Below are 23,222 nucleotides of genomic sequence, written 5' to 3'. Positions count from 1 at the left end.
CACCTTCGCCATCACATTTATCAGGCAGATGAACAGGAATTAAAAATGTAAAAACCAAAAAAGAAATAAAAGGGGGATACTTTAGGGCCACAGAGCACCCCAGAGGACACAGAGGAGCCTCAGTCGAAAGCTAAGTACGGGGATCAGCACTGAATAACTTCAGTATGAGCCAGTCCATCACACTCCATGGCCAGGGATCACTTCTGGGATTGATAGCTTCAGCAATGTTGTTATAGCCATGTACTGGTGCAGAGTTTCTCACTGGCCAACGAGCTAATTGCTCTTGGGAAGGTTGGATGTGCATGTGAACGTGTAAGCAGAACTGCCTTCTGCAGTTGTGGCTTACTAGAGAATACTGGTGGTTGGTTCAAAAACTAAAATAAGGGTATTATTATTATTATACATACATAATTTGATTCTTTTAGTCTGAAATAAGCCCCTGGTAAATTTATATTTACCTGGCAGCAAAAATATAAAACTTGGTTTGGCAATTGCATTTAGGAAAACATTAGGAACTCAAGGGAAAAAATATTGCCTGGCTGACTATGTTGAACTAATGCTGAGAAATAGGGCTCTGTGAATCTGAATTCAACCCAGTTTTTCAAAGCTACTTACCCAGTCTCCTTCCAGTGTTGGCCAACTGACAGAAATTCAATATTTTTCTTTTAGTGAATGAAAAGTGTAGTCAGAAACAGCCATTGGGTCAGGATCATATGCAAAAGCTCCTCTTGTGCTTTTGTTTCCTAATTGCTTTTGGAAGGATTTTTCAGACTGGGCTGACGCAGTTGTGTGTGTGAATTTCCTGGCAAATAAGAAAGGTGACTGTGTCCAAAAGACATTTAAGAGTGTGAATTCACAGCCTTTCCATGTCTAATCAAGGAGCGTAAACCATTAGCCACATGTTCTCCATTTCCATCACATTTTTTCACACTTAAACAAAAACATGCCGAAGGAAAGGTGCTACATTTTTTAATGCCCTCAAATAGGAACCACAGGAGTCCATTAAATGCTGTGGTCATTTCCAGCATACAAATCAATTTTCCTTGTGGTGGTGAAGTGGTGAATAATGCCTGGTTTGTTTAAAGGAGCATGACTGATTTTGGATGAAGGATCCTGTCACTTTGGCATTTTTAGTTTTATTTATTGCATGCAACCGTATAAAACCTGGTACTGGTCTCAGTGCCAGGCTTACTAGTGGAAAAGCTGAAAGGACCACATTACTCCTGGTGCAGCAAAGAGGTTCTTCTGCAAGACATTTGCTGGACTCCTGAAAAATTATTTTGAATAACATGGCAGAGAAGGATTTCATCAGTTGGCATCTACTGGCTTTATTTTTTCTTCCATTTTGCCTGTGTCAAGATGAATACATGGAGGTGAGCAGAAGATCTTATAAACCAGTGGCCAAAATATTGCAAAGTCACCACCAGACTGGTCATAAAGGTTCCAGAAGCAGGGAAATATTGAAACAGCGGAATCAACTTATAGAATGGACTGTTGATAATAGCACTTCTACAGACCAAAAAGTCCTGAGACCAGAGGTAGATGATGTAGAACTGACTACCTCAGATAGAGTCCAGGTACTCCGAATTAATCTTCTAAAGATATCTTTAAAGCTAATGAGATTTTTTTTTTTTTTTTTTTTTTGCTAATCTTGTTAGTGATATATTTATGAAATAGTTGTTATTAAAGCTGTGTATTGGTCTGTATCCTGCTGGGTTGCTTTATAGGGTCTTTTAATGAGTTGGTAGAACCAGCAGTGGTTGGGGAAGCTGGTTTCAACATAGACAGCAACCCTTTGTTCTGATGAAACTGTGAACCTGTGAAATCATATATTCTGATATATAGTCTCTTAATTATCCCAAGGTAATACTTATTTAAAATATTAAAGTTTTAGAATTTTCTAACTCATAGGGATGTGAAGGAAAATTATAGAATTTCTAGAGATATTTGGAAAGATTCAATTAGCAGACAACAACTTTACTTGAAAATTATGTATATAAAGTATATTTTTTGAGCTTGATCCAAACATAATGAAATTCTGACTGTTCAAAAATTGTTTTCTAAGAAGCAGCTTGAAAAAAACAGGCACTAATGTAATGAATAGATTTAATAATGTATATCAACTTGAGAGAGTTTCAGAAGAAAAAGACTCACAGTGAAAGTCTGAATCATCTGCAGTATCTGCCTTCTAACTGGGAATCTTTTTATGCCTTTCATGCCACTCTAGATACTACAGTCATTAGCTTACATCAAAGGGAAAATGTTATAACTTGATTATATATAAAATATTGCAGTACAAATTTAAAAGAAAAAATCTGAAGGACATAAGATGAAGCTTTTTCTAGCACTAGGCAAAACAAAATTCTACTCAAATTAAATTTTCTTCTTACTAATGTTTTTTAGAATCAGCAACATAAGTGTTTTATTCCTCTAGCTGATGAAAATTTTTCTTTCAGTCCTGTATAGTTCAACTTTTGTAATTTGTTTTTTTTTTTTAAAACTCTTTCAGGTCAAAGTATGATATTTGGAATTGGCAAAATCAATAACATGCAGACAAGTGTTGAATAATAATCTACATCGTGATAAGCAAAGAAGAGGTTGGATTTTAATCCTGTCCTAGGCTTGAAGAACTGAAACGCATTCAAATATAGGAATAGGTTTAATACACCACTGTATTCCCTGTATTTAAATTTTATAGTGCCTTGCATTTTGTACTTCTTGCGCAGGAGTTAAATGTTCCTCCAGTGCATTCAGCAAAGTATATATTTAACTGTAGGCATGTTAAATTGTGCTTGCAGTATATAAACAGTGTAAAACATCAGGTATACAGTCCAAAGATCCAGCTAGTGTGTGCAATCCTCTCTACAGCTACTTTCTACATACTATGTACTGTTGGTACCTAAAAATATTCCCTTTTAAATCAACATAATTTCAGATGTAATACGTAATTTCAGGATATAATACAAAATTCTAACTTTAAAGGGGTCAAACTCTCCCTCACTGTGGGAAATGTCACTGTGGTTGGGATGCAGGTGTCTCTCGTCAGAGGGTTTAATGCAACATGTTTGGAGTTGCCTGCTGGGGGAAGAGACTGTGACATTAAAAATAAGCCCAGTGAGTCTGAGTACAGCTGATGGCTGTCACTTACCTGCCAGACCCTCTCTAAGAAGCATTCTTTTTTTGGGAAATGATGCAATTTTTGTCTTACTGGAATGAAATGGAGCACTAACAGAGCATGACAGGGGTAATCAATCACAGACTGGCTTACGTAATAGGTGTTTTCCAGTTCCAGACTCCAGGAATTTCTAGGCAGAAGAAAAACAAAGGTGGCACTGACATGTTTTAATTCATGTCAAACCTGTCTCTTCCCCTTGGGCTTTATGGAAATTCTTCAATCCCTGAGTTCCTACTCATAGATGGAGTTGCTTTACCCATCTGGAGAGAATTTAGGCTGGAGAATTTTACCCTCTTGTTAAAGTGTTTTAAAGGCCCTATTCTTTGTTGTGGAACAGAGACAATAGCTTTTGTCTTTGCTATTATCTTTGCTGCACTGGGTGCAAGGCCAGTTTCCACGTTAACTTATATGAAATATAATGTGCATTTCCCAGCACAAGAACTCTTAGTGACTATGGGGAACCATGACAGACCATTTTTCCTTTTCAGGTTGTTCTTTCAAAGTCTCTAGATATTCCTCAGCCAAGTGGTGTTTCACCCTGAATTTTGGCACCTTTTGTTTGTTTCTTTGCTTAGAGAAAGGGCTTGGAGGGTGCTAGTGCCCACAGAGGCACACTATTTTACACTCAGAACAGGAGCCAAGAATGGAGGTGCATTACTTGTCTTCTAAATTGTCTTAGACCATAAAACAGAAACTCACAAAATTAATCACAAAGTTAAAAAGGGCTGGGTCTCCAATTACAATTCGTTCACAACTTTAAATTAAGGGGATTTTATAGACCATCTGTTGCCTAGAAATTTCTCCTACATACTAAATCACAGGAAATTCAGCAAATAACCTCAGAAATATTTCCAGTTTTATATCTGTATTAGGATATCAGTGTGGCAGATGCATTTCACAAGCTCCTAAATCATATTTATGTTCTGAGAGCAAAGCCAAAGATTCACTGTGTAATAAAATTTATGCACAAATGGCTACATAGAACGCCTTTGGCAAGTAGATTGTAATCAATCTTTGTGTCACATTTGAGTGTAATTTTACTTTAGGAACACATTTTTCCTTTAAATGTACTATCCATAAAGTTCTTTAGAGATCAAAAGATACTCTTTTTAGAGATCAAAAGAGTATTCTGAATATTCATCATACTTGGCAGATGATTGTGAACATTTTCTTCCTCCTAGTGAAAAGATCAGTAAAGATAATGAGTTAATATTACTTTATGACTTGCATAAGTAGTTATTTTGAAGTCAAGGGAACTATTTGCATACAAACAGACTGGTAGGACTTGTCTCATTTCACATGTAAAAACTTGCTGAGTTTTTACAAGGTAATGCCAAATAGCACTTATGACTGGCATAGTGGGTTTTTTATGATAACATAGCTGGTTAGCTAATAATGTTGTTTAGGATTTCAGTGGATTGTGTGAAAAAGACAAATCACACCCGCAGACCTGAGAGAGTCTCACATGCAGTCCACTTTGCTGGATTCATGTCTTCCCTTACCAAAAATCCTCTGTCCCAAGTCTTTGGATATCTCTAGGCTGGTATGATTTATTTGCTTTTGGCAGGTGTATAAATAGTTTGCCTCCCCACTTAACGTGAATATGAACCACTATCTAAAAAGAACCAGAGATTTTATTCTCAGTGCAACATTCATTATTATTTTAGGGGGGTACAAAATGCTTGCACAATTCCAGTCCTCTTGTACTTGTCTCCCTTTTAAGGACTGAAAATGAGCTGAAATTAGGCCTACTTCTCTCATAATAGGAAAACTATAAACATTGTACTGGGTGATTGTCGGTTACATTCTTCCTAACAACCAGGAGAAACAAAACAGCAAGAAATATACAAAGAGGTTCTGTGGGAACAGACACTGTCTGTTGACAATGAGTCAGAACTCATTTTTCTCAGAAAGTATAGACCTTGTCCAGAATGAAGCTAAAAACCTAGCCTTGACCAAACCCCATAAATATGAAGCCCTTCTGCCCATTGGCAAGTCTTAACATTTCCATAACTCTTTGAATATGAAGGATACTTGTTTAGCTGTCAAGTCAGCCTTTATTCCCATGGTAACTCTACCATCGTTGGTTCCAGCTGGAGAGAGCGTGCATATGTCCCAATGGAGGAGTTGCAGGATTCTGGTTGTGGCATGAAAGGTGTTTTCTGTATCCATAAACTCCAAAGCCTCCCGAAATTAATGAATTCTGGGTGTGTGCTTGTTGCTGTTCAAAACACAGGCAGAAAGCTTTAGTGTTTTAGATGAAGTCAGCTGATGACACTGAGGGCAGAAATAAGCATATCTGTGTGTTCATTTGACAGCTCCCATCCCACCAGAGGCTCATTTGCTGCCATTAAACCAGTAAGTCTGCATTAGGCAAGTAATTTGACAGTGATAAAGATGACGGGAAAGAAAGGGGAGGAAGATAAATAATAGAAGCATTAGAGAAAAGTACAGGTTGGATTGATGTAATTATCCCTCTCTAGATTTTAAGAACTGCAGGTTTGCATTTCAGGATATTAGCAAAGAATTGTAGGGGCAGAGAGACAAAGGGACAAATAAGGAGGAGGTAGGGAAATAAAATCAAACCCTGGACCTCTACTTCAGCTGACCCACTGGAAGATTTGTGTTGACTAAGCCTACTTACAAAATTCAGTCAGAATTGAATGAGACTCCATTAGTATAAATACAATAATATGAGAAAGAAAAGCACTTAAATAAAACTATTATTAAACTATTACTACAGTAGCTGAGCTGTACATAATAAACTCATTAGTTTATTTATGTTGCTATATTAGTTTCAGCATGCAAATAGCTTTTCATGGTTGCACAGTCACCACTACAAGTAATCAAAAGCCCCTAACACCATATGTTTCAGTAAGTTCAAATTTTTGCTTTGTATCTTGGCACTTTTTTAGGTTCTCCTAACTTTAGTAGCCTGTAAATACAAAAGTCTGGGATCATGAATAGAAATGTGCTGCATAGCCTTTTTTTAGTATGTCCTGTGGGTACATAAGCTTGTTTGTCATCAAAGGTCAGTTGAAATGTGGGATCAGGATGGGAATCTCACTGAAATATTCATCGAAATTTCATTACTTGGTATAATTATATTTTCTAAACCCTCATTAATTAACAGGATAAGTTTTTTTTTGTTTGTTTGTTTGTTTGGTTGGTTTTTTGTTTGTTTGTTTTTTAAATATTCATATAGCTCTTAGAACACTTCAAGAGCTAGTCCCTTAAAAATTCCAAAAATAACATCTTCAGGGACAACCCAGGCATGATAGATTTCAACCCAGATAAGAAGTGTTTTGAAAACTTACCAAATATATAAACAGAGAACACATAATGAAGACCCTGTAACCGACATGCACAAGATTGATGTCCTCCATGAATGAGCTACTTAAAGCTTATTTTTGTGCACTTAGCCCCCCCAGCCTGGACCACAGAATCCAGACTGTAGTTCCTGCTGCCGTGGTGACTTTGGAGTTCGACTCTACCAAGGGCCCCCAGGACCTCCTGGGCCCCCTGGGATGCCAGGTAAAGATGAAGCTTAATTAATTTTTTTATTAGTCTAATTGCAGGCTATAAATTCCAGGCTATTCTATGAAATATCAGAGAGTGGCCCAAACATCAGTATTTGGGGACAGATTCAGCAACAAGTTTTTCTATAATTTCTGTGTAGACCGATATTTTCAATTATATTCTAAAGTATTTTCTACCTATTTGTTATTAACATTCAGCTTTCACAAATTCATACTGAAAGTAATCTTATTACATTTCTAGGGCAAATTGGTCTCTCTTCTTAAAGCAGCATGAAAATTCCATTGAAGTTGGAAGAACTTGTTCCCTGGAGTTGATTATTGAGATCACCTTTGTATATCCAGCTGTGTTACTGTGTACTGTATTCAAGAGCTTTTCTTCATTGAGCATACTGCTAGCCAGTATTTTACAGAGTCACATATACTTTTATTCCCTCACAGGAATTCCTTCATTTCCTTCTTTCATCTTGTCTTCCATAATAAAAGCTACTTTTTTTTTCCCCCCATTAAAAATGCACAGAAAAGAACAGGTTACACAAGAAAAGTGTGTACTTTGATCTGATAATTGGTATGGAAATAGAAGAGCCTAGGGAAGGGAAAAAGTTAGATGTATGTTGGTGTAGCTTTGCTACAGCAGCTACCTTCAGGGATTTGAAAATCACCATTCCTAAAGTAATGTAATGGCCAGTCTTCGTGAGCGAAGAACCAGGGAAGGTCTTTCCACCTTCCAGCCTGCGCATTGGATTTTTTAGGTGAGACACAGTGTGTGCGGAACTGAGCCCACCCTTTAATCCTGAGGTTCATCTGCCGGGGCCAAGCACGCTTGGACGGTGGCAGCGAGGTCCTCAGGACGTAGATGGATTGCCTTACAGGGCTAACGAGCTCCATCTGCCCGGGGAGTGGCCTCAACCGGGAATCGAACCCGGGTCTCTGCAGTGACAGTGCAGTGTCTTTACCCTCTAGACCACCAGGGGCTCCCATTCCTAAAGTATAACAGAAATGAACACATCACTGACCAAGAGGCTTATCTCATCTTCAAAAGCTTACATCTTCAGTTATCACAGTAAAAATGAAATTCAGTGATCCACTACTTATTAATAAATTGTTGGCTTCTGAGGAGCAGGACACAATTTTATATTAGACTCACACTTTCAAGACTGCAGTGGATATACTGGGACCCAGCCTAGTCCTTTCCTCATGTATCCAAGTCCCACTTTCTTGTCATCACAGGATGGCACAAACATATGGCTGGCAGCAATCTCCTGCACCCTGCAATTTCTTTGTCTCCTTCATCTGCTGGATTTCATGTTGTTGTGCCCAGCAGTTGCTTTTCCCTTTGATTGAATCCAATGCTGCTTGCAGACTTCTGTTCTGAACTGCTACCAAAGTAGATCTGGCTTTACCTAACGATCATCCTTATAATTTTTAAGAGTTACAGATTCCTGTATCCAAACAAAAATTTATATTTCTTTCACCATTTAGCTTCCTTGTTTGAAGTAATTTTTTTCTCAATGCAAAAAATCTGAAGAATCACTTCATCATCAGATGTGATCTCAAAAAACACTATTCTTCTTGTAAATTTGTAACCAGAGAGAATAATCAAAGAAAAGCAGAGTTACAAAGAACCTAATTTTAGTTCAGGTAGAATTAGAATAATGATGACATTAATTAAACTTCTGAATTGAAAGATCGAGCTTTTGCTGCAGGAGGCACAATAATTGCTCAGTAATTCTAGACAACTTTAAAATTATGTCAGTTGCACAGACATTTGCTCAGTAATTTCCTCAGTAAACATCAGGAAGTTAGTAATACTGCAGAAGCAGGAATATGCTTTATAATGAGTCTTTTTACAATAAGCCATCTCAGAAAAGCTTAATTACAAAACTTTGGTCTCTCTTTAGATCTAGGAGCTTGCAGTCATCAACCCCTTCAAGTAACCAGCACGGGAGCCCCTGGTGGTCTAGGGGTAAAGGCGCTGCACTGTCACTGCAGAGACCCGGGTTCGATTCCCGGTCGGGGCCACTCCCCGGGCAGATGGAGCTCGTTAGCCCTGTAAGGCAATCCATCTACATCCTGAGGACCTCGCTGCCACTGCCCAAGCTTGCTTAGCCCCGGCAGATGAACCTCAGGATTAAAGGGTGGGCTCAGTTCCGCGCACACTGTGTCTCACCTAAAAAATCCAATGCGCAGGCTGGAAGGTGGAAAGACCTTCCCCAGTTCTTAGTTCGCGAAGACTGGCCATTACTTACTTACTTACATTACACTGAGAATGCACACTCTCCTGTTTTTGGCACAGATGGGTCATATAGCTCGTTTAAGGCTACAGCCATTCTTTATTTTTGTGGATGTGTTTTAAATACAACAAAATGTTATTCAGTGTTATCTTATCCTACCATAATTAACTGAAATTATCAGGAACTAAGTTTTTACACAAAAGGAAAGCAAGAGTGTTTATGCAGGCTACCTGGTATGTGTCAGCAGGCAGTGGCTTTCCCTTTCCTTGAGCCGCACATCTGCTGAGATCTTCTTGCACTTCTCAACAAAGCAATGACTTGAGACAACAGCAGGTTATACAGCAACACCAAGACAGCAGGAGGGTTAACTCTTAAACATCAGTTTATGTTCTTCTGGAAACTTGCTCACCAAAACCTTCACCTTCAGTTTAAGCACACAGCTGTTTCTTATCCATCATAGCCCAGTCAGGGGGTTTATGGTACTGAAGATTAGACGTGTTGCAAATGGGTGGAAGAGGACCCTGTCACATTTAGCTTTTAAAATACATTGCATGATTTCAGTTAAACAGAAAGCTGTGTTTCCTTTCAGGAAATCATGGAAACAATGGAAATAATGGAGCAACTGGTCAGGAAGGAGCCAAAGGTGAGAAAGGAGACAAAGGAGATATGGGACCAAGGGGAGAGCGTGGCCATCACGGACCCAAAGGCGAAAAGGGTTACCCTGGGATTCCCCCAGAGCTACAGGTACAAATTCTCTGGCTCATGTTGGCTGCAGCAAATCTCAAGTTATGGTTTCCTTTACTGTAAAATAATTAAGAAGTAAATCCCCCTATAAATGAACACTGTAAGAGGTGTACATAGCCCTTGCCCTGAGAGACAAATGTGCTCTGCCAGATATTCCTGGAGAAGAAAGGGTTTAGTCTTTCTTTAGAGTAAGAATTCAGCTGAGAAATGGGCAGGAAGAAACACATATGCTTCTCTTTGAGGGCAAAAAGCCAGTATCTAGGTTATTAAAGGAGAATTGCTGGGACTATCATTTTTCTACCAAGCTGTATCACATAATAACTGTGCTTCCTACAGCATATGAAAAGAGTAAAGTAGTCACTTATGCTTCTCAAGACAGTCAGGCTTTGTGAGATTCTCAGAAGCATATGTACCCAGCTCCTCCAAGTATGGTCTCAAAACCTTTGAAGGCAATCAGAGTCCTCTAGCTTTAAAAAAATTCCCCTCAGTAGTTTTCTGTATATTTATGTCTCTAGATACCTTAAATATGTTGGGGGCCTTGTAGGTTCTGCCTATGAATGAACAACCCAAAAGCCAGATGAGCAGGGTTCAAGCCTGAGCTGTTGAGCTCAACAGTGGGTTTAAGCCTGAGCTGTTGAGCTCAACACTGTTTTGGCATCATCTCACAGCTCTTGCACTAGACCTTCTTCATATCCCAGGATTCTGGTAGATGGCAGATGAAGTATAGCAGAGACATGGTGTAGTCCCGCTCTTAAAGCAGCAAAAAGTACATGGCATTTGGATAGTTTAAGACCCTTCCTTGCTGTTGCAAAGGGGACTTAAATGAGTTGCCCCCACTGTATATCACAGTGTAGCAATATACAAGCAGTTCATCTGCAATAGCAGGAAGGCTTGACTGCCTCTATGATGCAGTGCAGATAGGGTGCTAAAGGCAAGATTTAGATGCATGGGGCAAGCCATTGAGATATATCCCTCCTGGTCTCTAGCTGCCACCATGGAGGCAACTTCAGTAGGTCACATCATTTGGCCCAGCGTGGGGAATCCTAAAACACTTCAGAAGGTACTGGGTGCATTTGTGTGGGAGAGTGATGGCAGTCAGATTCATCTCCAGACAGCCAACATGTGAGAGAAGTATCTAAGCTCCCATTTAATTTCTTAGGATCTTGAATAGCAATTCGACTACAGTCACTCTTGGGCAAATGGCACTTCAGACATCAGAGAGTATATAGATCTACAAAAAGGGAGATTACATCCTCCCTCGTACAAACACTCTTTAATGGAATCATCTTAGCCTTGATCTGAATTGTACTACCCAAACCAAAATCACCACAGAAGGGGCAAAATGGGATAAAGCACACATACACAATGAAAAATACCACTTCAAACCCTCTGAAATGTTTCCAGATATACCCCTCTTAACTGAAGGACACTGTTTGCCAATAACAGTCATTCATATCTATTATATACCCTCATAAAAGGCATGAAAATTAACAAAAATTAATAGTACAACCAACAAGTGCAGTGTGGAAAACTGACTTTGGACTTCTTGGAATTGTGTATGTTTGAATTCCCCAGGGTGCATGAAGATGGGATAATTGCATAGAATACGACTCACAATGAAAACAGTTTCAAAAATTGATGGAATTTTGTAATAAAGCATAATTATTTTAATATTCTTAAAGAATGAGCTAGAATTCACAATATAGCTGAATATCTTAAAAACATAATTACATTCAACACATATCCTTTTGCAATTTTAAAATGAACTATCACTATTTTTTCTTACATAAAGATAACAGTAGTGATTTAATTAAAACTGAAAAATGAAAGAGGATTAATAAAAAGCTTAAATTGTAATACCTAGTTCCAAATAAAATTCCATCACTGCTTTTAACAGATGTGTTTAAAAATTCTTATGGGATAGTATATAATTTCTTGTTACCATCATGCTTAAGAATTTTACATATGGGGTAGGTATAGGAGAAAACACTTCTGAATACAATACTGTTTTAAGTACAGGATTATTTTGGAAAACTTGGTGTATCCCTGTTACTTCTAAATGAGACCTAGGGAGAAAGGACATATTTTTTAGCTCTTCTGATCAGACCAAGGAAAGTAGCTTAGGGTCAGAGAGACGATGAAATGGAATCTAGACAAAAAGCAATAAATACCATCAAGCTGCCACTGCAGCTGCTTTCCTTTAACACATGATGAACTTTGATGTGATCCTGGATGAGAAGCAAGACGTTAACAATTTGCCATCATAGAAAATGCATCCATGCAGGGATAAGGAAAATCAGCCCAAGCTTTCAGCTCACATCTGGAGCTCCTCAAATTTCTGAACAGATGGCTAATGATTTCCGTTGTTGGATCCAGACTTGCATTTGATTGTCTGTTTTGGTTTTGTTCTCATTTGGATCTGAAATCAAAAGAAATTTGGGATGGTTTTTTATTCTTCTAATACCAGTGTAACTGGAATGACACCAAAAAAATGTCATGTTTGTGATGGGCAGTAACAACTGCAGGTGAATACTTCTAATATAAGATGTTGAGATAGAAATAGACAAGTCTTTATGTGATCTTCTAGCAACAAAGTTCAGCAATTCTGCCTGTACCCCATTTACTGGCAATCAGATGAAGGGGGATCATACACTCACAGAAAAGATCACCCCTGTCCTTGACCATGCAAGCTGGCAGGATCATTCCCTGTTATCTTGCTGAGGGTAATTTGAGTTGTCCAATACGGGACATTTTGCACTGCTTCCTATGAAACATTTTTGACGGCAAAAAGTAAAATTTGAAGTTGAGACATAGTTCTCACTTTCTTAGTTTCCTCTTTTGGTCTCCACCACCCTCTGTTTTCATGACTGAGGGCAACTGATAAGAGAGAGAAAACACTGTGAATGTTGAGTCTCAACAGCTGCACTTCCAGAGGACTACTAATAAAACTGCTTAATGTATCTCTAAGATAGTTAGCAAGAAACACTAATCTGTATGTACTTTACCAAGCATTATTTATTTTCACACATTCGATTAAAAGCAATATGCAGTGTAAATGCATTGGGGAATGTATAAAAACTATATAAAACACTTCTGTCAGAAACACCATCCATTTTGACACCATTTTTCTGTTGCATCATCCTAGGGAGACTTAAAAGTAAATAAAATCTGAAGTGAAGGTTCTGAGCTGCAAACCCTTGACCATACACCTACTTTACAGTTGTGAATAGTTCAATTGAATGTGAGAAGCTTAGACTCTTCCAGGTACATTCAATGGGAGTTTTGTTACTGGAGTTTATTGGCCTTGGAGCAAGCCCCAGAACATCTCTGTCAGGAAAATAAACAGACTGCAAATACAGGGGGAAAAAAATCTGTAGTTGATTGCTCTACACATGTGCTTTTTAAGAACAACTGCTTGAATAAGAACTGGATTTTTGCAGGTTGCATTCATGGCTTCGATGGCTACTCACTTCAGCAACCAGAACAGTGGGATCATCTTCAGTAGCGTTGAAACCAATGTTGGGAATTTTTTTGATGTCATGACTGGGAGATTTGGTGCTCCAGTGAATGGTAAGCATTTTCAAAACAAAATAATGGAATTCTTGGAGCTGTAGGGAGAAGTGTGGTCAGTAACAATGAGACACTATTTAACTGCCTTTGCACAAGGCACTGGCAAGACTTACTCTGCATAGCTCTTGCTACCCCCTTTTGAGAAAAATTAACTGAAAACTAACCAAGGCAAGAGAGGTCTTGCCAGCCAATGAGACTAGTGCTGGCACAAAGGCAGAAGTAAGAGTCATGGCCAGTGCTGGGGAGGGAGCAGAACCAACTGGTTTGCTGTGGCCTTTAGCCTTTCAGCCACTGTGATGAGAGAACCACAGTCTTGATGTTGCAGCAGCAGCAGCAGCAGCAGCTTCACAGTTGCCTCCTCCACCTTCTGCCTCCAGTAGCTCTCTTCATCCCCATCTTCTCCCATGCCAGTTCACCTATGAGCTGACCTGCAACAGATGTGTGGCTGGAAATGAGGCATTACAATTCTTCCTAAGTTATTTTTCAGCTGCATCTATCCCCCATCTCATGCAGCTGTGGTGTGGGAAGAACAATCCCTGCAATATGCAGAATTAAAATTAATCAGATTTTGGAACACTATAAGAAGAAGCAAAATACCAACTGATAACTGGAAGGCAGTTTTTTCCTCAGCTGTTTTGTTTTCTAAGAAAGAAGCATAAATCTGCAGCATGGTTACCTCCCTCTACTAAGCAAACATGTTGTATTTGATAACATTTTCAGGGGTGTATTTCTTCACATTCAATATGATGAAACATGAAGATGTGGAGGAAGTGTATGTGTACCTGATGCATAATGGTAATACAGTGTTCAGCTTATATAGGTAAGTGAAGGGCCAGGCCATTTTAATGCAAAAAACTTGTATCTACAGACATGATAGCTTGCTTACATTTCAAGAAATGCAAATTTGCTAAATTTTTTATGAAATTCACCAGGGTAAAATAAAAAATATCAACTATTTCATTTTGCCTTCCTCAGCTTGAAAAGTTGGAGCATATACACCACAGATGCTGGATCTAAAATTCAGCCTTCATCACAAGTTTTTCAAACTCAGGGAAAAGGAATTAGCACTCCAAGTCAGGGATGGAGTTCAGTAGTAATGTGCTGTCATTCTGCTAAAATATATCTTCATCCTTACTTTGCCTGTCACATATAGGAAATAACAAAGTGTTCAGCAGCTAGTTACAGTCTTGTTAAAGATGAGGGGAGAGCAATTTGCTTTTAAGTTGGAAAGGGTTTAAATTGCAGTAGTAGGGATGAGTAAGAAGCAAAGGTCTTCCATTTACTGGCTTTATCATTACCACACCACCAAAGGGTGCTTCGCTCCCGATAGATCTTTCCTGAAAAAGAAGTGCTCTACTTTTTTTTTGCCCTGAAGCACTGATGTCAGAAAAAGCAACAGGTGGAAGCAAGGGAACCAGCAATCATGCAAAGCCAGGAGGTTAGCTCACATCAAATGTATTTATGTTCCAAGGAAGGGCCTCAGGGTGGAGTGAGCTGCCTGTCTCTGCCCACTGAGTGTGCTGGGAGCACAGGGGCTCAGCTCACATCAGATTCCTGACCTGGAGGCATTTAAAATTAGCTGGGATGACTTCAAGGGAAAAGAAACATCACAGGAAATCTGTAGTGTCGTGTTGAATGAGCAGAGTTTTATTTTAAACAAAAAAATTTGTTCCTGTTCCCTGGAAAAAGTTAAAATTCCAGAACTTCTGAAAGGAATGAAATGATGCAATTAACTAAGGTGCAAAATTTGACTCAGAGATCAAATGCAGAAAGTTGCCCAAATTTCCTTATAAAACTGAAAAAACATTGGCAGCCTTTCAAGGAAGGTTCACTCAGGATAACAATGTACTTTTTTTGGTTTGTTTTTTTTGTTTGTTTGCTTGATCATTGTTGAGAAACAAAAAGGTGACTTACATATTCATCCACAGCTATGAATCCAAAGGGAAAGCAGATACATCAGGAAACAGTGCAGTCCTAAAACTTGCCAAGGGAGATGAAGTTTGGCTGCGAATGGGAAATGGAGCCCTCCATGGGGACCATCAACGCTTCTCCACGTTTGCTGGGTTTCTTCTTTTTGAAACCAAGTAAAAAAAAGAAACTATCCAACAGATGTTTATCTGAGGAAACTTTTTTTTGGGGAACTGGTATTTTTCACTGGGCTGTGTAATAACATTACAACATTGGAGGATCAAGAAGGCTTGTTTTGATGCAATATGTTGCTATTTGTGTATCAGAGATGAACTGAATACATTGTGGAGCTGACACAGTGTCACAGAATATGTATGGTCATCTGGGTTGCACCTATTGAATCGTTAAATGTTGCTACTGCTCTTTTTCCTGAAGTGAATGAAAAACAAAGGAAAATGATTTTAAGCAATTTAGAGAGTAGTTTACCCAGTAAAGTCCATTTTGTCTGTAAATATACTTTAGTTAAGTATATGTCAGGAATTGAATACTTGATTCAAGTTTTTCTAATCATTTATTCAGTTCTTATTACATGTTCATTTAAGTTTGCATCATGGAAACAGGCCTGAATATATTATAAGCAGGCTCAGTTGAGACCAGATCTAAAGGAGTAAGTTTGTACTGGATTAGAATGAGCTCCTCAAATAGAAGAAAAAAATGTGAAAATAAAGATGTCAATGATTCAGGTTTATTGCATTCCCATCTCAAACCTCTGATGATGTATCTGGTGTCATTTTTCATAGATTTTTAGCACATATTTATGCCTCACTCTCTCTTTTAATGGAAGAGTGTTAGTAGTTCTTGCCTTAGTAGCAGCTTGAAGCTAAGGTAATTTAGACTGCAGTGTGAAGGGGATCAGGCAGGGGAACTGTAATGTTTCCCCTAGCCTTAAAACTTTTAAAATCTGATGTAACTGAATGCAGGGTATCAAAGCAGAGGCATATACGCTAGAGAAACCAGGGTATGCCAACAGCACAGAGAAACACAAGCTTTGTGGTGTTTGGAGCTCCTTTAGAAGGATATACCTTATAATACTGCATATTTACTTAACAGTGAAGTTGCTGATACAGTTTTCCTAGCAGCCTTCCAAGAACCAATATTTCAGGAAAAGACATTGCAAAGCAGCAGCAGCTAATCCAGTTCAGTATTTAAGTGGTGAAAGCAAATGCTGGCTCAGAAGTTCTAGTCCCAGTAAACTGAGCCACTCTTCAACATTAATATTTGTCACCACCTTTTCAAAATTTGGGTACCTGAAATTCTGTCTTGCTATTTCATCTTCACTGCAGTCAGCACCAAAGTCATTACTGAAATTTGAATGTATTGTCTGTTCCTCACACAAAAGCTGATGAAACATAAATTCCTTTTTAACAGACATTACTTGCCATTAATGCATAATAAGCAGATGGAGTTAGGAAAACATTTATTTTAAATTCTTTCATACTGGATGCAGATACCAGCAGCACAACAATGGAGCAAATGAATCAAAAACTGCCCTATGGATTTGTATGTCCTTGTACACATTCCTAGCGTATGTAACCACAATGTATAAAGAAAAATGCATGTTGATACTTGATGATTATGACTTGTGATTTTTTTAGTTTTATGCATCAACCACTGAAAATATTAGCTTTAATGAACTGTTGTCCGATGAGTTTTATCATTTCTTTATGAACTTGTGTCAGGTTTGCACCACATAGGTTTTCAAAACCTGAGACCACATTATTTTAATAAGCTTACTTTGTAAAACATACATTTATCCAATAAAGATTAATGGTTACAAAACTATTACTCGTTTTTTTTTGTATCTTTGTTTACCAAGGACTTTATCATTTGGAGACTAGGGAGATATTCTTAATGTGCTTTTCCTAGACATTCATTTTGCTACTGAATGGAAGAAAGCCAGCGTTAAGGGTTAAAATATATTTATTTTACATATGTATATATATACACACACACACACACACACACATATACATAAAATTTAAATCCCCAAAGATTTCTTTGGAGACTTAATTTTCCTTTATGATATGGCCATTTTTATCCATTTTGGTCAGAATAAAGCACTTAGAAACTGTGAGACATATACTCATTTTCAGCTCCTTTACATTATCTCTTTTAGTGGCCATTATATATAAGAAAGTAATGTTTTGCCTGACCTGTTTTGTGTTGTTTTCACAAGTTTTGTTCAACTTGGCCTGCTAAGAGTGAAAAGTGACTAAGAATTATCATAAAAGCATCTGACAACCAAAGAGCAGCATGGTCTCAGTTCCAAGAGTAAAGCTAAAGAGTTTTTTTACATCAAGGTTAAAATTTCTTAGGTTTTGTATGAAATTTCTTTTTTCTGCAAAATTATTGCGTACAATCTCTGCTGACTATCATAACATTTAAATAAATGAACTTACTAATTTCAAAGATCCTTCAAAATATAGCAGCTGATGTGAATATCTGTGTGTGTGTTCTTGTTTCTCAACATTAACAAGCTTTAGTAAGTCATATGGAAATGTATGGGGTATTTTCTCAGAAATGTTCATGAAAATTCATCATCTTTCCATTGCTCATGATAACTGAAAACCTTTTGCTTAGCAGACCCTCAAGGCAAAATTTCCTGTGTCAGAGACTTTTATCCTCTATTATAGAATACATGGTATCTTATAATTTTTGTTACAACAGAGAAGCCTTCTGGCCACTGAAAAACTGTAATTCGGAATATACTTAATGGCTCTTTGTCTTAGCTAAGATGAATCTAAATCCCTCCCACTCCCCGAGCTTCCAGATTTAACCAAAACTTGGCAAGACCTGCAAGCCCCTGCCTGCCATGAGGGCTGTGGTTTGGTGGGTGTCATCCTGCCTCTGTGGTAGAGGCTGGCAGCCTGGCAGGAGAAAACACTTCCTGACACAAAGCCAAGTTGAGCCCTGCTCTGTGTGAAACACCACCCTCCACTCCTGGTCCTCCCTTCCCCCAGAGCTCCAGTCCTTCCCTGTGACATCTGTGCAAGGTAGCAGTTCTCATCTCCAGCTGTATCAGGAGCATCAAGTGCTGCATTTTGCAGAACAGGGGTGTGTGTGGCTTGAGAGGTGCTGGGTGGACACCCTTGCCAGGGGTAAAACACAACTTCTGTGCAAGAAATACAATGACACCAAACCGAGGGAAAGAATCATAGGGCTGGGTCCCAGTTTCACGAGTGGTGTTCCAAGAAAGCAGAAAGCAGTTTAATTAGAAATCTCTGAGAAAAAAAAAAAAGAGTCTGTGGTTTTAGTTTCAGAGGGTAGTCTGTGGCCTGAGAGAGACTGAGTCGATTCCGAAGAAGCAATTTAGACTGACAATAGTTTGCAGCCTCAGTCCCACTGGAAACCTTGTGAACCAGAGGGAAGGCTTTAGATAAAGAAATATTTTTCTAAAGAGGAAATAAGGAACACAACTTTTCACTCAGATCTTTCATCTTCCACTCTCTTTCACTGAGTGTCTACATTACACCCTGCTGTTTTCTGAAGCAGTTTTTAATAAAAGTGGTTTTGAATTAAAACTTTTTTGCCCCCCACTTAGTTCACATTATTAAAATTACTTTTTTTGTGCTCAGAACTTTTAAAAAAATTCACACAAGGACAAAACATGCAGGGAGTCACTAAGTAGTGTGTGAAAAGACCCACAGTTGTTCATTTTGGTGAATCAGTAGCAAAGTTTCTCTAGTTTGAAGCTAGTTCTGCTTCAGCTACCAAAGGAAATAAAAACTGAGTGATCAGTCCTGATTTAAAAATATGAGGAAAGAAAAGGAAGTGTGCAAAGCTGTTGTCTAGGCTGGCTGTCATACTCAGATACCAACGAAGAAAGACATAAAATCTAGAAAGTATCTTCATAAATTAAAAGAACTTGGTAGAATGTGCACTTCTTAGTATGACCAGGTTCCCTCTTACACCAAAGGGCGAGAGCTCCCTTAGTCCTTGGGGACTTTCCAAGCCTCATTATCTGGCTGTCTGGTTAAATCGATACTAAAAACCAAAGCAGTGTCCCAGAGTTATCATCTGACTATGCTGATGAGGCTTAATTAAACTCTCTCAACCTCTGTACCAGGGTGTCTTTTTGCAAAACTGTCTGTTGGGACTGATCTCTGGCTTGTGCTAACTTTGAAGTAGTACTCAAAAAGTTGGGCAGATACTCCTTGTCATGGGCTAAAGGCATTCACTGGGCCATTATGCTAATGCAGCTGCATAATCCATCCATTTTGGTAGCACAATCCATCAATTCCCAGACACAGAAAGCTTTATTGCTGTTTAATTCACTAGTACATACATTGTTCCTGAGTACCTTTCAGGCTGCACAAGGACTGGCAACAGGTGTGGGAAGAGACTGTGCTAGCTTCTTGACATTCCATATTCCTCCTAGCACTTGTTAGGCCACTCTTGTGCCACTGGACAGATGAACTCAGTGCACAGATGGTGGCATGAAAACAGCAGGGATGACAGTGGGAGAGGCTCTGTACTGTGCCTTTGCATGTGGAGTGGGACAGACCATTCTCTGTGAACATGTTCACAGAACAATAAAACTCGTGTGGGGCAAGGTTTTATTGAACAAAGAGACTGTGTTAACTGGTGAAAAGTTGCAGAAATGAAATGCTATTCTTCTGCTTTTTTGAAAACAATCTATGAGACATAAAAAAAAAAAAAATCCCCCCAAAATGAGTGTTTTAAAAGAATTACGATGCTGCAACACCAAGAATGGAAATACCAATGTTAAAATTATCTTTGATATCTTAGCTTCCATTTCCTGTGAATGTGTCTCACGTTGTATTCCTCCCATCATCCAGTCACATGATGCTTCTTGGCCTTGTCCAGCAGCAGGTGTAAGATACTTGCTGACTATGGAATTGCCCATATAGTGGAAAGTGATAGCAAGACATGAATATATAGAAAATCTTCATTCAGTAACTGCATCCAAATGTACAGTTAATGAAGCACCATTACTATAGAAAATAGCACACACTAATATGTAAGAAAGATCAGCAAAATTAAATTAACAGCAGTAACCTCCATTTTACAATAGTTTCTAAGAGCTATGTTTTCTAATCTTAGCAGTTTTTTGACAGAAAAACACTACAGGCTCTCACAGTGCAGTAAAGTTGATGAAAGTCAAGAAAGTCCATAAGGACTAGATTTTCAGGCCAGGAAACTGGAATTCCGAGTCTATGCCATTCTGCCACGTCAAAAATCCTGGTACACAGCTTGAAAGTGCAGGATAAAATTTAATTTTTCTCTGGTTCATCTTTTAAACTAGAAAATAGTAGAAGAATCATTGTTTTGAGTAAAATCTTTCAGTTACTGAATCACTTCAGATCAGTGCTTTCTTCCCTCCAAGACTCCCTGCTTCTCAGAATGCTTGTTCCTCAAATTATTAAAGGCTCACAAAATAAAGAACATGTATTAGGTATGCCATAAGGCAAAAATAAATGGCTCATGGGCAAGGTGATGGAAAGAGTTCATAAAAATAAGGGTTTCTCAATTTATCGCTTCACCAGTCCAGGAGAAATTGTCTTTGATGGATATGGCAGACAGCACTATCCGTCAAGAACAGCTCCCTGGAAGTAAATTTAGGGTAGAGTGACCAAGCAATAGTACATGTGGTGCCCAGCATAGACCTGAAGCTCAGTATCTAGGGGGAAAAAAATGAGAATAACCCTGGATTTTCCACTCCCTACAAGAGTAGTTAATAATAAACTCACAGGAAAATATTTATTTTCTCCTGATTACCCAATATAAGGATTATCTATATAAAGCTACTTACCATTCTCTTCATCTAAATCATGGAAGTACAGTCACAGCTGGGAATCAAAGGAAAGAAAAGTATTTAGGTTCAGGTACAAGGGTTAAGGTTCAAAGTACTGAAAACACAGTCACAGGCATCAGTAGTTTGTTCTCCTACTTTTAAGAGAGTATCAGGGGGCAAATTTCTGGCACTGTGAAAGTTAATGGCAAAGCTTGTTCACTGAAGCAAGGCCAGATCATCACTGTGATGACTGACTAGAATAAACTACTCACAAACAGTACTTTTTCTAGGGTATGTCAATTTTAGTGACAGGGCAGCTCATACAATCACTTTCTGTGGATGAGATGGAGCTTGTATTTCTAAATCTATAATTCATAATCTCAGACACACAGAGACAGATTCGCAAGCAGCATGGATTCACAGCTACTTTAGGAGGGTATGATGACCTCATGATAGATTTTTTGCCAGTGTGAGATGGGATGTACACTTCAGAGAGTGAGCAGTGATTTGCACATCCACACTCACACAGAAGCAGAGAAACACAGAAAGGCAAAGAGATGCTGGAAATGGAAGAGTTCATTGAAATTGAAGAGATTAGGGTGCTGCACTTGACAAGCACATTGTACAGGGGACAGTGTGTCACAACAGCATGCAATATGAGGTCAGAAATGTGGAGTACCATCTACACCATCTTTGTGGATATCAAAAAGGATTATGAATGGAGCACAGCTTCTATTCAGGCAAGGCATAAATGCAAGCTTTGGGATAGAGCAGACATACATGAAAGCTTTGATAAACTTGGGACACAAAAATACCTTCATAAATTCCATAAGAATCTGTAAAGGCCTCCAATTTAATGCAGATATGTTTGAATTTACTAGAAAAGGTTCACCTTACGTCATGAACTACTAGTTACATTTTTAAGCAGTTACATAATTATCAAGATTTGTAATATTGTAACAGATGTGAGCAATTCTTGCTTTTGCATTTAACAAAAAAACCCCAAACTGTAGAGATATCAGTATCTCTTTAAACATATATTAGGATGGACTAAATTGTAAACCATATACACATAAAAGGGAAGAATCAAGGTTTTGTGTACAGCCATAGCTTCACATTGCTGCCTTGGTATTTTTTCAAAGGACTGAAAACTAAGAGTAATTTTACCCAACAAATCTGAGGTCAGCTGTAAAAGTCTAGCATGCAGTGTAGCCAGCCTGTATTGTAGAAGCGCCTGTACCTTTGCAATAAATGTTTATATAGCACAAACTATATATAATTCCATTTTTTAACACTGACATAGACAGCAATTCACTGATATAATTCAATAAAGCACACAAAAAGCACCCTGACAAGGTGTCCTGCCATCAATAGTGCAGATTTTACCCCAAAACAACTTCCTTTCCTACACTCATTGCCTTGGCAGCGATGAATTCATACATCCTCCTATTTGCTGCTGCATATTAATGATAAATATTAAATGGTATTGCATAAATAAAACACTGAACTGTTTTCACTGGAAGTCCATGCTAGAGGAGGACTCCTTGTTTTTGACATATATTTTGTGCTGGCCAGCTTGCTGCTTCAGGAGAGTTTGCTGGACTCAAATCACTAGCCTTCATCTCATAGTTAATTAGAATATCTGTTTCTCTCTCATGCCTGTGTATTTCTTAAATTTGTTAAAATTCAGTTTTTCAAATTGGATTTAATGCTCATAAAATGCTGCCCTCACCTCTCTGAAACTGAAATAACTCAATAAGGTCCTGACTCAAGTGCTTCTGCCACAGAGTACCCACTGTGACTGCAGATGACAACAAAATAGCAGGTGCAAAGGACTGCTCACTTAAACCATAGCAAAATCCAGTGTGTGATTATGGTGTTATTTGGGTGTGATAAACTAAACAGCATTAGGTGAAATGAAAGAAGGTGACACAACAGAAGGTGACACAACAGAAATTGCCTGTTTGTATTCAGTACAAACTCCAAGGTGTGATGGGACAAATGAAACTGAAAATTATTTAGAGAAACACAGTGCCACAATAACATGAAAATGTCTGTGAAAATAAACCTTTATAGTGTATCTAAGGGAGAAGGATAACAAACAAAACAAGGCAGATGCATTTGAATGAAAATGAACATACTTTTCTCCTGGCCCTTTCACAGCAGTGCAAACAATCAGTGCCTGCATTACAGGACCTGGACCCAGTGTCTACCTGGAAAATAAAGCCTATTCTGGCAAT

The 23,222-nt window shown here is 38.5% G+C and overlaps 1 protein-coding gene across 2 annotated transcripts; it reads left to right on the top strand.

Moving 5' to 3' along the window:
* Window positions 1-1,185: 1,185 nt before the first annotated feature.
* Window positions 1,186-16,973, top strand: C1QTNF3 (C1q and TNF related 3). Of its 2 annotated transcripts, none has more exons than XM_027895677.1 (6): window positions 1,186-1,373; window positions 6,598-6,709; window positions 9,535-9,689; window positions 13,130-13,259; window positions 13,980-14,079; window positions 15,188-16,973. In XM_027895677.1, exons 1-6 carry the CDS (start codon window positions 1,290-1,292, stop codon window positions 15,345-15,347), a joined length of 741 nt encoding a protein of 246 aa, XP_027751478.1. In that variant the 5' UTR covers window positions 1,186-1,289; the 3' UTR covers window positions 15,348-16,973. The 2 variants fall into 2 exon arrangements, with proteins under 2 accessions (XP_027751478.1, XP_027751477.1); XM_027895676.1 differs by having other exon boundaries at window positions 1,198-1,577.
* The last annotated feature ends 6,249 nt before the right edge of the window (window positions 16,974-23,222 follow it).

This window comes from Empidonax traillii, unplaced genomic scaffold, assembly GCF_003031625.1.
Source record: "Empidonax traillii isolate 1590-97213 ecotype Southwest subspecies unplaced genomic scaffold, ASM303162v1 scaffold464:size472915, whole genome shotgun sequence".
Lineage (NCBI taxonomy): Eukaryota > Metazoa > Chordata > Aves > Passeriformes > Tyrannidae > Empidonax > Empidonax traillii.
This window is presented reverse-complemented; position numbering and strand designations above follow the sequence as displayed.